We start from the raw sequence: 12,984 nt of genomic DNA on the forward strand, positions 1-12,984 counted from the left end.
TGGTGGGGGCGTGGCCTCAAAGTTGACCATTCGCCATTACAAATGAACTCCCTGTATTTTTTGCCCTAACGCGTAGCCCCGCTGGCCAGTTTGACACAGGATCATGAAAATTGGCACACATGTGTATCACCCCAAGACGCACAAAAAAGTCTCTTGGACCCCTCCTCCAAACCCAACAGGAAGTCCGCCATTTTGACTTTTGTGGCCATTTTTTGCCTATTTGTGACCCTGCTTCAAAACTTTTCACGCATAACAAACTTCATGCAATTGAGCTGAAATTCACTGTGTCCACTCAGGACACCATAGGGAATAGACGCATTCCAACACTCTTTCAAAAGTATTACCGTGTGGCAGGGGAGTGGCCTCTAATAGGATGATTCGGTCATAGCGCCACCTACTGGTAGCAGGAAAGTTGGGTTGTAAACATGTGTTTGTTGTATATCTGTGGAAATGAGAGGAGGAGAGCATAGCACAGGACAGTATAGGAGACGAGAGCATAGGAGAGAAGACTGCGATGACCCTGCGGATCGCAAGGTGCGCGAGGGCCCGCAATGCTGCTTGCAGCTTTAATTTTTCACCGTATTTTTTGCTTAATTAGTTTTTTGCAAAATATACAAATCTAATTAATTGGATTATGGACACAAAAATCACAAGTTGACTTTAATTGTAATACAAGACACATGTGTCATGTATTTGCAAGTCCTAAAGTAGGTATATAAGCCTTAGCTGCTTTGTCATTTACTGTACACTAGGTGGCGACAAAACATCACAGCCACACATACAAGTTAATCATCAATCACTTATTTAAACATCATAGTTGTTCTCCATTTGTCAGTGTTACTTATAATATTAGGACGTGTTTTCACTGCATGGTTTTCTTCACAGAAAATATTTATTACAGCTGGGATTATTTCACTGTGTTGTACAGACTGATCACATGTTAGACATGTGTTAGACACTTAACAAAATACTTTGAAAGAAGGAAACACACACAGTCTATGTGTCCATGCATACAGAGGCAGCCTGTTAGACAGGTCACACCCAGAGACCCGCCTCACCACCAAACGTCCACTCTAGGCAAGCCCAGTGGGAGAGTGGAAGCCAGTGCCACTCCAACACCTCAAAGGGGATTTACTAAAGCTGCATTTTTCTTTGTTGATGAAGTGGGGCTGAAATTGAATGTTTTCAAATTTAAACCGTCTATATGTGCTTAGAACATCTTCTAAGGAAATAATCTTCTGATATTGCTGTTTTACTTTTATCTGTTACATGTTACAATTATGCAGATGCATGCACTACTAATAATAATCAAACATAAATAAACTTAAATAATATAAAAGAATGTTTAAATGAGCCCTTCTTCGTTGTGTGAGCTTCAGGTGATAGTGCTGTCTGTTTTCTGTTGCTAGGAGGTGCCAAAGTTGCGCATGCCCAGTCGTTTCACGCCTCTAATGAATATTAAGGCATATCCCGCGCTCTGCGCCCTCTGATTGGCCCCTCTGGCTCGGTTTCCTGTGTTATGTTTTAGAGTCGCTTTCTGAGGGCACTGCTCGCTCCGTAAATTACCCTCCAGCTCGCTGTCTGAACCCTTCGCTGCTGCTGTCAGTGTAGGACTCGTATCTGACTGCACGATGGACCGAGGACCACGCTGAGGTGGCGCATCCACGCTGTCCGGAGTTTATCGGGAATATCTTGTGTAAACGCGGAGCTTGTCCTCTGGCTTAAGGTTAAACAAGTAGACCTTTCTTTGTGGAGCAGTGTGAACTTCACTGGGGTTCGCACAAACACTGGGAATACTACAGAGAAGACCGAGACTGCTGTGAGGACGGAGGATGGTGAGTGATGTTTACACTGGCTCAGATGTTTGTCACATATTTTACCACAGAGCTTCTGCTACTGCCTTTGTAAACATGTGGCTGTTAAATTAAATATTGTTCTGTAAAAATAATAAACACAATAGAGTGTCTTACTCAGAAAATGGTTTGAAATCAGCTTGTGATAGTTTTTAAACTTTTGTTTAATAATATACCCCCCCCCCCCATATTTATCCCTAATCCCACTGTAAAACAGTTTATTCTTCTTCCCTCCTCTTCTTCATGACAGTCCTCCTGACCTGTTCTCAGCTGGTGGTTTTGACTTGACACCCAGAGATGCCATTTAAACACATTAGCCACAGTCCTTATGTGAAAACCGGTTCTTCTTGGAAGAAGCAAGTAGCCGGGGAGCATGTGTCAGGTGGCCTGTGTGTGTCCCTTGTTATACAGGGGACAGGTTTTTCCTGGTTTCTGAATGCCATCCCTGCAGCAGACACACCTAGAGCTAAGGTTATGGCGGAGGTTGCATGGCAGTTCCTCTGGCACTTTACCTGTTGGACATAATTGAGACACAGATTTCTTGTGTTTGATAATGTGGCTGCTTCACTGTTAGTGGAAGGTGACTGGATTGATGAACCTGCAGAAAGTCTGTTTTTGTTTCATTTTAAAGAAACAGCCTGCTCTCGTGCATTAAAGCAGACATCACACACAGAAACCATGTCTGTTTTTAAACAGGCAGGGCTGAAACCTGTTTTTATTCTTCCATATCGAACCTGTAGGTCAGGTTGCCCAGAGTAAAACCAAAAAGGACAAAGGTTACATAATATGCAGTCAGCATATAGCAGACCTTTGCATTGGTGCTGTGGGTGCAATTAAAATCTAAAAATGTAATGTGGTCCTACAACATCTTGGCTTCAATAATGCTTTTTTGGAGTTAAAAGAAAAAGAAGTTTCAAGTGGGAACGTGTTGTTTTGTTGTGCTTGTACATTTTCTTCTGTGAGGTTAAAGAGAGTGTCAGCATGAAGACAGAGAGAGAGAGAGAGAGGGAAAATACTCTGACTGTCATCCTGTCTGGAAGAGCAGACACCAGCATCTCTCACTGGTTCCTACTCTGCCAGATGCTGAATAGCAAGTCGGTATAACAGCAGATGGTTTGCATTAGTTTCTCCAACAGGGGAGGTGCATAGAGAGTAAATCCTCCCTCCCCCTTCTTCTCAAAGCTGGCGCTCCATTTTCGAAACCCATCACTGCTGCAGAGATTTGCTGTGGAATTCAAGCCCTGTCTCTGAAAACAGGGCAAACACCCATTCTGTGGACCTGGGGAACTCGTTAGGCTTGTCGCTGTGGTTCAGCACACTCACACACTCCTCCTGATCAGTTCCATACTGATCAGTCTTTGTTAAGAAGCTATGTTTTCACTGCTGGGCTGTTTTTGGACACAGTCAACATCAGTGGTGTTCTACCACTTGTTGTAAATCATGTTTGATAAGAGAAGCATATTAATTAGATGAGTTTCTTCTATGTATTTTTCATGGAAGTGGGACACTACCATCACTATATATTCATGCAACAGTAGAAAACAAACAGTCTATGCTGTGTCTCTCAGTAGGTCATCTAGTGATGATGGCCGTCACTCTGCTTCTGAACCCTGAGAGTGGTGACGTGAGGACCACCCGGCACTTTTCTTCTTTTTTTCTGGTGACTCAGTCTATTTACTGTGCCCCCTGTACGATGTGCCCCTGTACTGTGTGTGTGTGTGTGTGGTGCTGTGTATATGCCTCAGCCTTGTTTTCAAAATGACTGCCACCCCGGGACGTTCCACTCCTCTGCTTGCTCTGCTGGCTCTAGTTTCAGCCACCATGTTTTCTAAGTGATGGATGCAGCTTTACTTCAGCTGATCCACAAAGAACATCAACAACAGTGTGTTGACTGATTTGGCTTATCAGAGATTTACTTGTTCCTACCTGGATAATAATTACATGTTACATATTACATATCAGGTGAAATGTGATCAGCACTGTGGCTCTGTGCTTTGTGATATCATTAGGTCAGTCCTGAAATTGAATGGTTTGGCCCATCAAGAATTGATTAATCATCAGTTGTGCATTTGGAAAAAGCCAAGGCTGCCTGAACCTGACATTGTTTTTCACTTTTAACTAGGTTTGCCTTATGTTGCCTACAGAAACTGTGCCCTATCATACAGGCCTTTTTGCATGTATGACTTTTCTCGTCATGGTCAGGAAACAAGGCCATGTCTTCTTGACAGTCGGCCTCTAAATCAGTGGCAGGCCTTCAGCTCTGATCAGTGGAAACCTCATTTGTCTTAATGCTGTCATGGTACTGAAGTTCGGCCTGTTGATGGCTATTATTTAACCTGACTTCCTCCCCCTGCACTGGGACAAGACATGGAAATGTCTATCACAAAGCTAAGTGTGTGATTTCGTGGAGTCTGTTCGAACATCACAGACATTATCTAAATGAGAGGCAGGCTTTGGGTGTGCTTTTATTTATCCAAAGGTAGCTGTAGGTTATTCAAATTATAGTGATAACCACAAATATCACGTTGTACCAGGATATATTTGGAACCGGCCATGTGGGAACTGCAGACAGAGGAACAAGAACTGAGTCAAAGCTTTTAAATAGTCAGCTGTTGTGTGACTGGAAACAAAATTAAAATTATCTGGTTTGATTTAGTTGTGTTCTTTGGCACATTTCCATGGCAGGGCTGAGTCAGTGCAGTTGTCACTATGGAATCAGGGAATATTAAAAAAAGGTTCCTCTGGAGGCCGATCATCCATGATTGCTTGTTATACAGTGTACACACGGTAAACATCGTGGCAGCAGTGAGCAGGTATCTGGGCTACAAACATCCAATTAATCTCCAGCCAGTCAGAAGTCAGAGACAGCACCTCCCACTGGCTGGCTAACTCTCTCTCCCTCTACAGAGCACAATTTATTCTCAAGCTAAAACAAATATTGACATTATCAGCATCTGATGTTGCTTCTGCTTACGGTGGATTGCATCATAATTGCATGAAATAAACAATTTAAAAAAGCAGTGATGTTAAACACATTTTGATTACAGTAGCAGACATTTTTTACAGTCTAGTGCATGAGCTCCCAGTGTTGATTGGTGCTCTGTTCACATGCTGGAAAGCAAATTACTGACTGAGCTGCCAGAACATGAATTAGACAGCTGAGTCATTCGTTCAGCTGTGTGTTCACCTTTGTGGAGCTGACTGTCAGCATCATTAAACTCCCATTCATCGTATGCATGCAGGAGACAACACGGCCATGAGTATGGAGTCCATAGCTTTTTCTCAGTTTGTCAACAGTATTGTTGACATCACACTTCTATTTGGTCACCTCACAGCAGAGGTCTGACCCTGTCTGACCTTTCCTCACAGTAACATGAAGCACCTTTTCAGTCTGCTGCAACAATGTACTGGAGATGCAAAATGTTTCGGCACAGGCTGACGGAACCCCTGACTGAGGCCTGTTTCACATCTGTCTGTTTTAGATGTACAGAAACAGAAGCTGTCACCTCCTCTGTCCCTCTCAATGCTGAAACTAGAGGATATTTCAGCTCATTATAAAATGCTGGAAGCATTTAAATCAAGATGTTTGGCAGAGGGCTGTAATAAACCACTTTTAAAGATTTCTTTTTTTTCAGCTCAGTTTATTTGTCAAAACCTGATGCGTTCAGGATTCTCCCTTTACCTTCTAAGAAGTGGTTGGTGCATTAAAATAATTTATGAGATGCAGGAAACACAGAGAGCTCTGCCAGGTTTAACTACTGCTTTGTTATTACACATGATTGGCTCTCTCTCTTTAGTTTGAGATTAAAATAATCTGGTATGTTTTCAGTAGATGCTGGTTTGGATTTTATTGATTGATTTGTGAACATATTGTGGTACAAAGCATGGCTGTGAATTAGATTCCACACTTTGTTTACATTCAGCCACTTCTGAGGATACTTTATGAGAAAATGCTTCCTGACAAGTTTTAGGATTTTAATTGGAGTTCCACCCTAAACCGGTCTTTGAGATTATATTTTATTGGCACTCTTTCTGCTGTTGATGAGCAGCTCTCCAGTTTCCATAGTTTTACTCTCCTGACATAAAGAAAACGTGTTACCACAGAAACGTTTGTAGATGTTTTGTGATGTAAAGTTGTACACTGCCTGTTTACACTTGCTCTTTATATCGTGGTTCTCTGGGAGGGGCAGCGTTCAGCCCTGCCCTGCAGGCACAGCATTATAATATCATCACCACCAGCCAGGGCTCATGTTTCCAAATTCTTGCAGACTAATGTGTTTCTTTTATTGTCCCGCTCTGTGTGTCTTCACACAGCTCAGACCCACAGCAGGGTTAGGAATCTAACCACTGATGTGAAGGGTCTGTAGGTCCCATTGTTTATGGTGGTGTCCTACAGTGACCATCATCATGATGATATGAGTCAGGATTCCTTCTTTGTTATGAAAAGCCACAGCATAAATCCATACACATCATCATCACTGACAAGAAGATGTGTGTGATATTGACTGTCACAGACCTCCTTCATATACCATCATATATCATATATTCCTGCATGGCAGCTGGACAGTTGTTTTTATTAATACCACCTTGGGTCATCCCATGATCCTTTACACTGACAGTGTTGACATGTAATTTTTTAAAATACTCATTTTAAAGAGGTGAACTGCACATGTGCACTCACTCACTCACTCACTCACTCACTCACTCACTCACTCACTCACTCACTCACTCTGCTTCTTCTGGTCTGTCTCTTATCGTTGTTTATCTTCTCTCTCTACTTTGGAAAGTCCAACTGTCTCGGTCAGCAGTTTTATCAGCATCTGGCCTCATTACACACAGTGAGTGATCTTGGACAAAGTGCAAATATAAGCAACAGAGACCAGGTGGAAATGATGCTTAGAGAGTAATAGTCTACTAAGCTCTGTTTAGTTTAGATTGCACAAGATTATGCTTTGGATCCCAACAACAGATCTGGGAAAGAATCAGTCAGAATCAACCCAAATAGCCTGAACGTGTGTTGACATCTTTTGGCTTCATTCCACAGTGACATCATGATCCTTTTAGCATGTTTGTGTACATGCATGTGGACATGTGGATGTATATTGCCCATTATAGTGTTTATTGTTTTTGTGTGTTTCTGCTGCGGATCACAGAGTTTTGCTCTTGCTTGATTCATCATGGAACTTGCAGATGGTTGGTAATCTATCAAAGCAGACATTTGGGTGCCTTTTGTTACAATGGATTCCATGTGGCTGTGTGATAAGTGTCAGAAGGAACATGGCTGTGCTTGTTGATACATTCATGTAAGCTCAGAAATCTGTTAATTAGAGCGTGTACTTCAAAAAGATCCCATCCACAGCTGGAAAAGTAAAACCAGAGAGATGTGATGTGATTGATTATACGAGCTATTCTCAGGCTGGAGGAGAGGATTTTACAGAAATATTTGAATGCCTGAATGAAGTTATGCTGTCTGTGGCTGTCTTAGGGAATCAATAAAAAAACCCTCATGGTATACTTTTGGAACATGGCTGTCAGTAGCATAAAGAATACATGATTTGCAGTTAATGGACTAAAACACACAAAACCACTGGTATGGTGCTTTAAGCAGGAGTGCTGAGCCTACATTAACCCCAATATCCTTCTGTGTGTGCAGATTTGTTGGTGGTCTCACCACACTGGAATAACAGTTTTGTGAGGTCCTCTTGTAACATCTTCATTGTCAGATCTCATTAGTTCTTCATAAAAACTGAGCTGAGCATCTGTTAATGAATTATACCTTTTATAATCTGATGTTGATAGTAAGAGCTAGTTGTCCCTTTGGACCACAGATAGTTTTGTATTTACATAGTACAAACATTGTAAAATGTTATTAGAGCCTTTATAACATCCCTCTAGGTTTAGGTTGCCAAAACAAAATTAAGTTCATAGGCTTGAGGGGAAGTATCCTTAATTTGTGACACATGTTTACCAAATTAGATTATGTTATCTTTGGATTTGATGCTAATAATTTGGAAGTCACATCTGAATCACAGCAACAACACAGTTCTGTTATGTATGTGCATGTTGTCAGTAATCATCTTTATGATAGGAATTTGACTTGGCTTGAATTAGGTCAAGTGAGCTGGTACTTGGCAGCACCACTACTCTAATACCTGAGGGTTTATCGGATATGCTGTCTCAGCCCAGCCAAAAGTCTTGGACCGTTTTCCTGCAGTCACATTTAGGACATGACCGACAGTATTAGTCAGTCTTGTAGAAATGAGTTGTGTGTTCTTAAGCTAGATTTAGCCTTTGAAGCTTCAGAGGCTCCCGCTTACATATCCCATAGTTTGTACTTCAATTTAGGTCATTAAGACCGCTCGTAATCTGATGAAGACAAATGACTTGTAGTCAGCTTTTCATATTACTGCGTGTTTTGGAGTCTTGTGATTTCTCTGACTTTTACTACATATTGATCTTCAGTTTCTTCCTGTCTTAGAATTGGGGAATTTGTTCTCAGGGCTACAATCCAAATTTAGCTCAGAGCAAGATCTCTGTCTTCCTGTAACACACGGTGGACTGTGTGTCAAACTCCAGTGTGGAAAGGGAAAAAGGCACAGGAGGGAGAAATGAGGGAAAAAGTGCCGCTTATGATTCTGAATCAAACCCAGCCATTTCCTGTACCCCGAGCCAAAGCTGCTCAGCACTCTCCATATATGGTGATGGTATTTGCATGAAGGGAAAGCCTGGGCTTATGGATCAGGACTGGTGTTGAAATTCCTTGTGTAATAACATCTGGAAAAAGATATGGTTCCGTTTTGGGATTTGAATGATCTGATTAGTGTTTGATGAGCGGTAACTAATAAACTGCCTCCTCTGATTCCATCAATAGCTGTCAATATCACACACATCCTCTTATCAGCGTGTTTGAATGATGTCACAGCGCCTGTGTACCACTGTGTGTCTGCAGTCTGCAGCTCTATGGTGATGGTGTTGTTATGGGCACCATAGATTCCACACTGTGCCGGATGTCCCTTGTGTGTGTGTGTGATGATTATGTCTGTTGTCCATTAAGATGGATTTCTTCTTCTTCTTCTTTTAATCATTAATTATCACTGGTACAAAACTCCCCACAGAATAAAAGCACAACTTCCTTCTACAATTAAGTGACCCTTGTCCCCTTGCTGATCTGGTGCTGCTCAACAGAGGAGTGCAGTTGTTTCAGGCACCTCCCAGATGTCTTTGCGTGTTTGTTCGCTGCCCTCCTTCCCTGCCTGTGCAGCTACTGCCTCAGTAAGAATATTTTCTTGGTCCACTAGCTTCATTAAACAACGCCCAAGTCAAAACAGATGAAACAATCCTCAGAATATTTGACATTCACCTCCTACGTAGAGTCTATTACCTCTCCCTCCTTGAATCGGCACACGTTCATTCCAGACATAGCAGCGAGGAGTTAAATATAGCATGTTCAATTATTTTCACTTTGTGGTTGGGCCCGTGCTCCATCTCTCTCTCTCTCTCTCTAAATGTCTGCTGCCCTGCTATTTTTTTTCTCTGTCAAAGTTTTACTTTAAATAAGTAGGTGGCAACAGAATGATAATAATTCCCTGAATAAAAAGGACATTTTGAGTTCTGGTTGTGCTGGCGTTGGACATGATGAACACAACTGAATTCAACAATACTCACAGTGAGGATGTCAGGAGGACTCACAGTGTTTGTTGGCTGTGATTTTACTAAGTAGGTCCACCATCATAGTCCATTATATGGCTTGTGTAATAGTGCTTAATATGTATGTTTAAAGTCTTGTTTCTTGTCCCATTCCTCTATTCTGTTGATACCAGTCAGCATTTCAGTGCTGCAATTCACAGAAGAAGTGTGTGTGTGTCATGCTCATTGTCTTGGCTGCATAAATACAAATGTTTGGAGCCTGTGAGAGTTACTGTTACTCAATACTCGTCATCATCCTTCTCCGCTGCAGCTTAAAAGTTGTACAGCATGCACGTTGTTCTGTGTGATGCAGACAATTAATCAAGCAACGATTTGCTCCTTCCCTCCTAAGGGAAAATAGCCACTGAATTAGGCTAAAAAGCTGTTAACATTCCTCACCATCTCCCATGCTATGCCTGAGTCTGTAAAGTGGTTTTAATTCTGCTGCTGTTGTAAAGAATAAAGTCACCCTGGAGGATTTTAAATGCTTCTGGCCCTCCCTCTTGACATAGTAATTTAGAGTTAATTACTGAAATCAAAATGACTTTCCACTGGTTTATTTTCTACAGTAGTGTTACATTGTAGTCTTCTGTATTATCAGGCTTTAACCCTTTGCTATATAAAGTTTTTAGAGAACAGTTATTCACTTTTATTTAGGAATGTGGGGAAGTTTGTTGCAGATGGGAGAAGTTTGTTCAAAATGATAAACTAAGCCGACTAAACAGGCCTATAGACCTTATCAAGTAGCTTTGATGGTAAAGTGATAATAAAGGAGAAGTATGCTCTGTGATGTAGCGGTCAGATGAACTCAGGCCTCCTGGATGAAGGTTAGGAAGATCATTATAACCACCATTTCACTCGATTCCTGAACATTTGTTGGTCAGATGTATTATTACTTGTATTATCTGACCATCATGTGTGAGGACTTGTTGTATCAGCACTTTAAATGACTGGTTTTTAAAGTAGACTTTATGTTGAGTTGAATAAAAGTAGCAGCTGCACAAGTATATTCTTTATTAAAAAATAGTCCAAACAGGATTGCCTTTAATGTGGTGTTGTTGTTCAATACAAATTAAAGCTGAATAATATGCCCTCAACAAACCCATTATCTACATCTGCTATGCAGGGTACAGTAAGCAAATGATTTTTCCTTTACTGCACTGTTTAGCTCTGCTCCTTCCTCTGCCCACACTTCCTCACTAAAGAGGAGGAAGTCAAGAGTTAACTTGTGTGTTGACTAATGTTCTGGATGGGCTTCAGTGTCTTTGAGTGGTTCTCCATCCAGGAGAAAGAGACTCACAGCACATTGTGACCCCCGTCCACAGTAGCCAGACAATACTGACTCATAGCACATGATGAATGAGCTCAGTTCTCCGGAGACTCACTCAGCTAAAAGAAAAACAGGGATGTGGATAGAAGTTCGGTCAGAGCATCTTTAACACTTGGATAAATAACACAGAAGCACTTTCTGTGTTATTTATCTGACTGCACACTATTTTAAAGTAAACAGGGCTCGGCTTGTTACTGGGAGCAGTGAATGTGCACACTGTGAGTTTTGACTTGGAGTGATAATAAGCATCTTTTGGTCTGGTGTGGTTTCATCAGCAGCATGATGAAACCACACCACCTCTGCTGTAAAGCCACAGTTTGACCCTGCTGACTTTCTCACTGTGTCTTCTGAGTCAACTAACAATCATACATTGTGTGTATTGTGTTTCAGGGGAGCCGGGGCCACTACCGGTACCACTGGCAGAGCCACAATGTCAAACACAGCGGAGTGGACGACATGGTGCTGCTCAGTAAGATCAATGAGGACGCCATCGTGGACAACCTGAGGAAGAGATACATGGATGACTACATCTTTGTATCCTTTTGCTCACATTTGTAGTTCACATCTCGGTGAGGAATAGCTGAGCCTGTCTCATCCCTGCTATTCCCAGAATAGCTGAATGGTCACTCAGTAGAGCCTATCAGCAGTGAGTAATAGGTCAGTGTCGGAAGGTGACACATTTCCCTTGAGACTCTGAGACTCTTGAGATTGGGCCTCAGGGCAGAGCCTCAGTCTCACCAGCGTCAGACTTACTCTGCCTTTGTCTCGCTGTGGTGTGATATGTGAAAAGGTGTGAGCAACAGAGGATTTGTTGCTTAACTCTCTGAACATCAAGCAGTTTGTGGACTGTTTTCACTCATTGTGGCTCATTTCTTTACTGCGTCATGACTCCTGCTCTGGAAACAGTGGTTACACTATAAACACATTTTTGATTTCTCTAAATATGACAATAAACTGCAGTGTTTACAAGCCTATGACTTACCTGAGTTACCTCTACAAACACTACAGGTTTTCACATCACTGTAGAAAGCCTGCAGATCAGCTTGATACACTTGTCACTTCACTCATGTGATGTTTGTGTTTTTTACAGAATTTATTTTAGTTCAGACACTATATTGTATTTTGAGACATTTATAAAAAGTCATGCTTTTTGTAGACAGAACCATGACACATTCAGGCACCATGAGAAAGTTTAAAGCCCAACAGTTTTTTCTGTATTTACAGTTTTTGTGTGATAATAACAGAGTTTGATGATTTTTCTTTAATGGAGGCTTTATGTTAAACCAAAAGCAGCAGGTTTGGGGTTTTCAGAGGGTTAATGGTTAAAAGGAAATGCTGAGAGCTATCATTTTAGCAAAAAATGCTACGTTTAACTTTTTAAAGTTCAGCTGTGGTTAAACGCACTTAAGCTGTTCATGACGTAGAGGTGAATGACTGAATGAATACCCACTTTGAAAAGCAATCCTGAACGCTCTGAAAGCAGCTCATTACATAAACTTTATCCACGCTCTGGCGGTGCTCGGGGTTATGAAGTTTAGTAAATGCTGGCAGTTTTTGGTTTGACGGCTCTGAGTCAGGCCTTTGATTTGGGTCAATAAATAGCTGTAACTGTGAGGTCTCCCTGCCAAGGCCGTGGGTCACTGTGGGCCACCCACAATAGCTGCTTTATTTGCCCTAAGCTGCGTTTTGGCTTCAGGGCATAAAACCTCACAGTGTTGCATGGCCACTTTATTCTCTGTCCTGTTGTAAAAACTGGATACTTGTTAAGAACCAAACACCTCACTGCTGCACTCTCATTACATCATGGCTACCAAACATTAGTCACTTTTTGTCCTGAGTAATGTGATTACATGTTTTTTTTTGTTTGTTTTTGTCCTCACTGTTCAATCTTTAACACATCAGACATACATCGGTCCTGTGCTCATATCTGTCAACCCCTTCAAGCAGATGCCGTACTTTGGGGACAAAGAAATTGAGCTGTATCAAGGCGCAGTAAGTATCCCAACACAGAATCACTGACGTGTTCTTGAGATGTCTAAGATGGTGAGACAAAACCTTTTAAAATGATCTGGGTCAGATGCAAACTTTCCAGCAGCCCGGCGCAGATGTTGCCAT

At 41.7% G+C, this 12,984-nt stretch overlaps 1 protein-coding gene across 2 annotated transcripts in view; it reads left to right on the forward strand.

Moving 5' to 3' along the window:
- The first annotated feature begins 1,517 nt into the window (after window positions 1–1,517).
- myo1ea (myosin IEa) overlaps window positions 1,518–12,984 on the forward strand; it is a 34,218-nt gene continuing 22,751 nt past the window's right edge. For both annotated transcript variants that reach the window (XM_028401354.1, XM_028401355.1), the window contains exons 1-3: window positions 1,518–1,835; window positions 11,260–11,403; window positions 12,772–12,861. In XM_028401354.1, the coding sequence (XP_028257155.1) occupies window positions 1,833–1,835; window positions 11,260–11,403; window positions 12,772–12,861 (237 nt within the window). In that variant the 5' untranslated portion in view covers window positions 1,518–1,832. The remainder of the gene's footprint in view (window positions 1,836–11,259; window positions 11,404–12,771; window positions 12,862–12,984) is intronic.

The sequence above is a fragment of the Parambassis ranga genome, chromosome 3 (genome assembly GCF_900634625.1).
Source record: "Parambassis ranga chromosome 3, fParRan2.1, whole genome shotgun sequence".
NCBI classification, from domain to species: domain Eukaryota; kingdom Metazoa; phylum Chordata; class Actinopteri; family Ambassidae; genus Parambassis; species Parambassis ranga.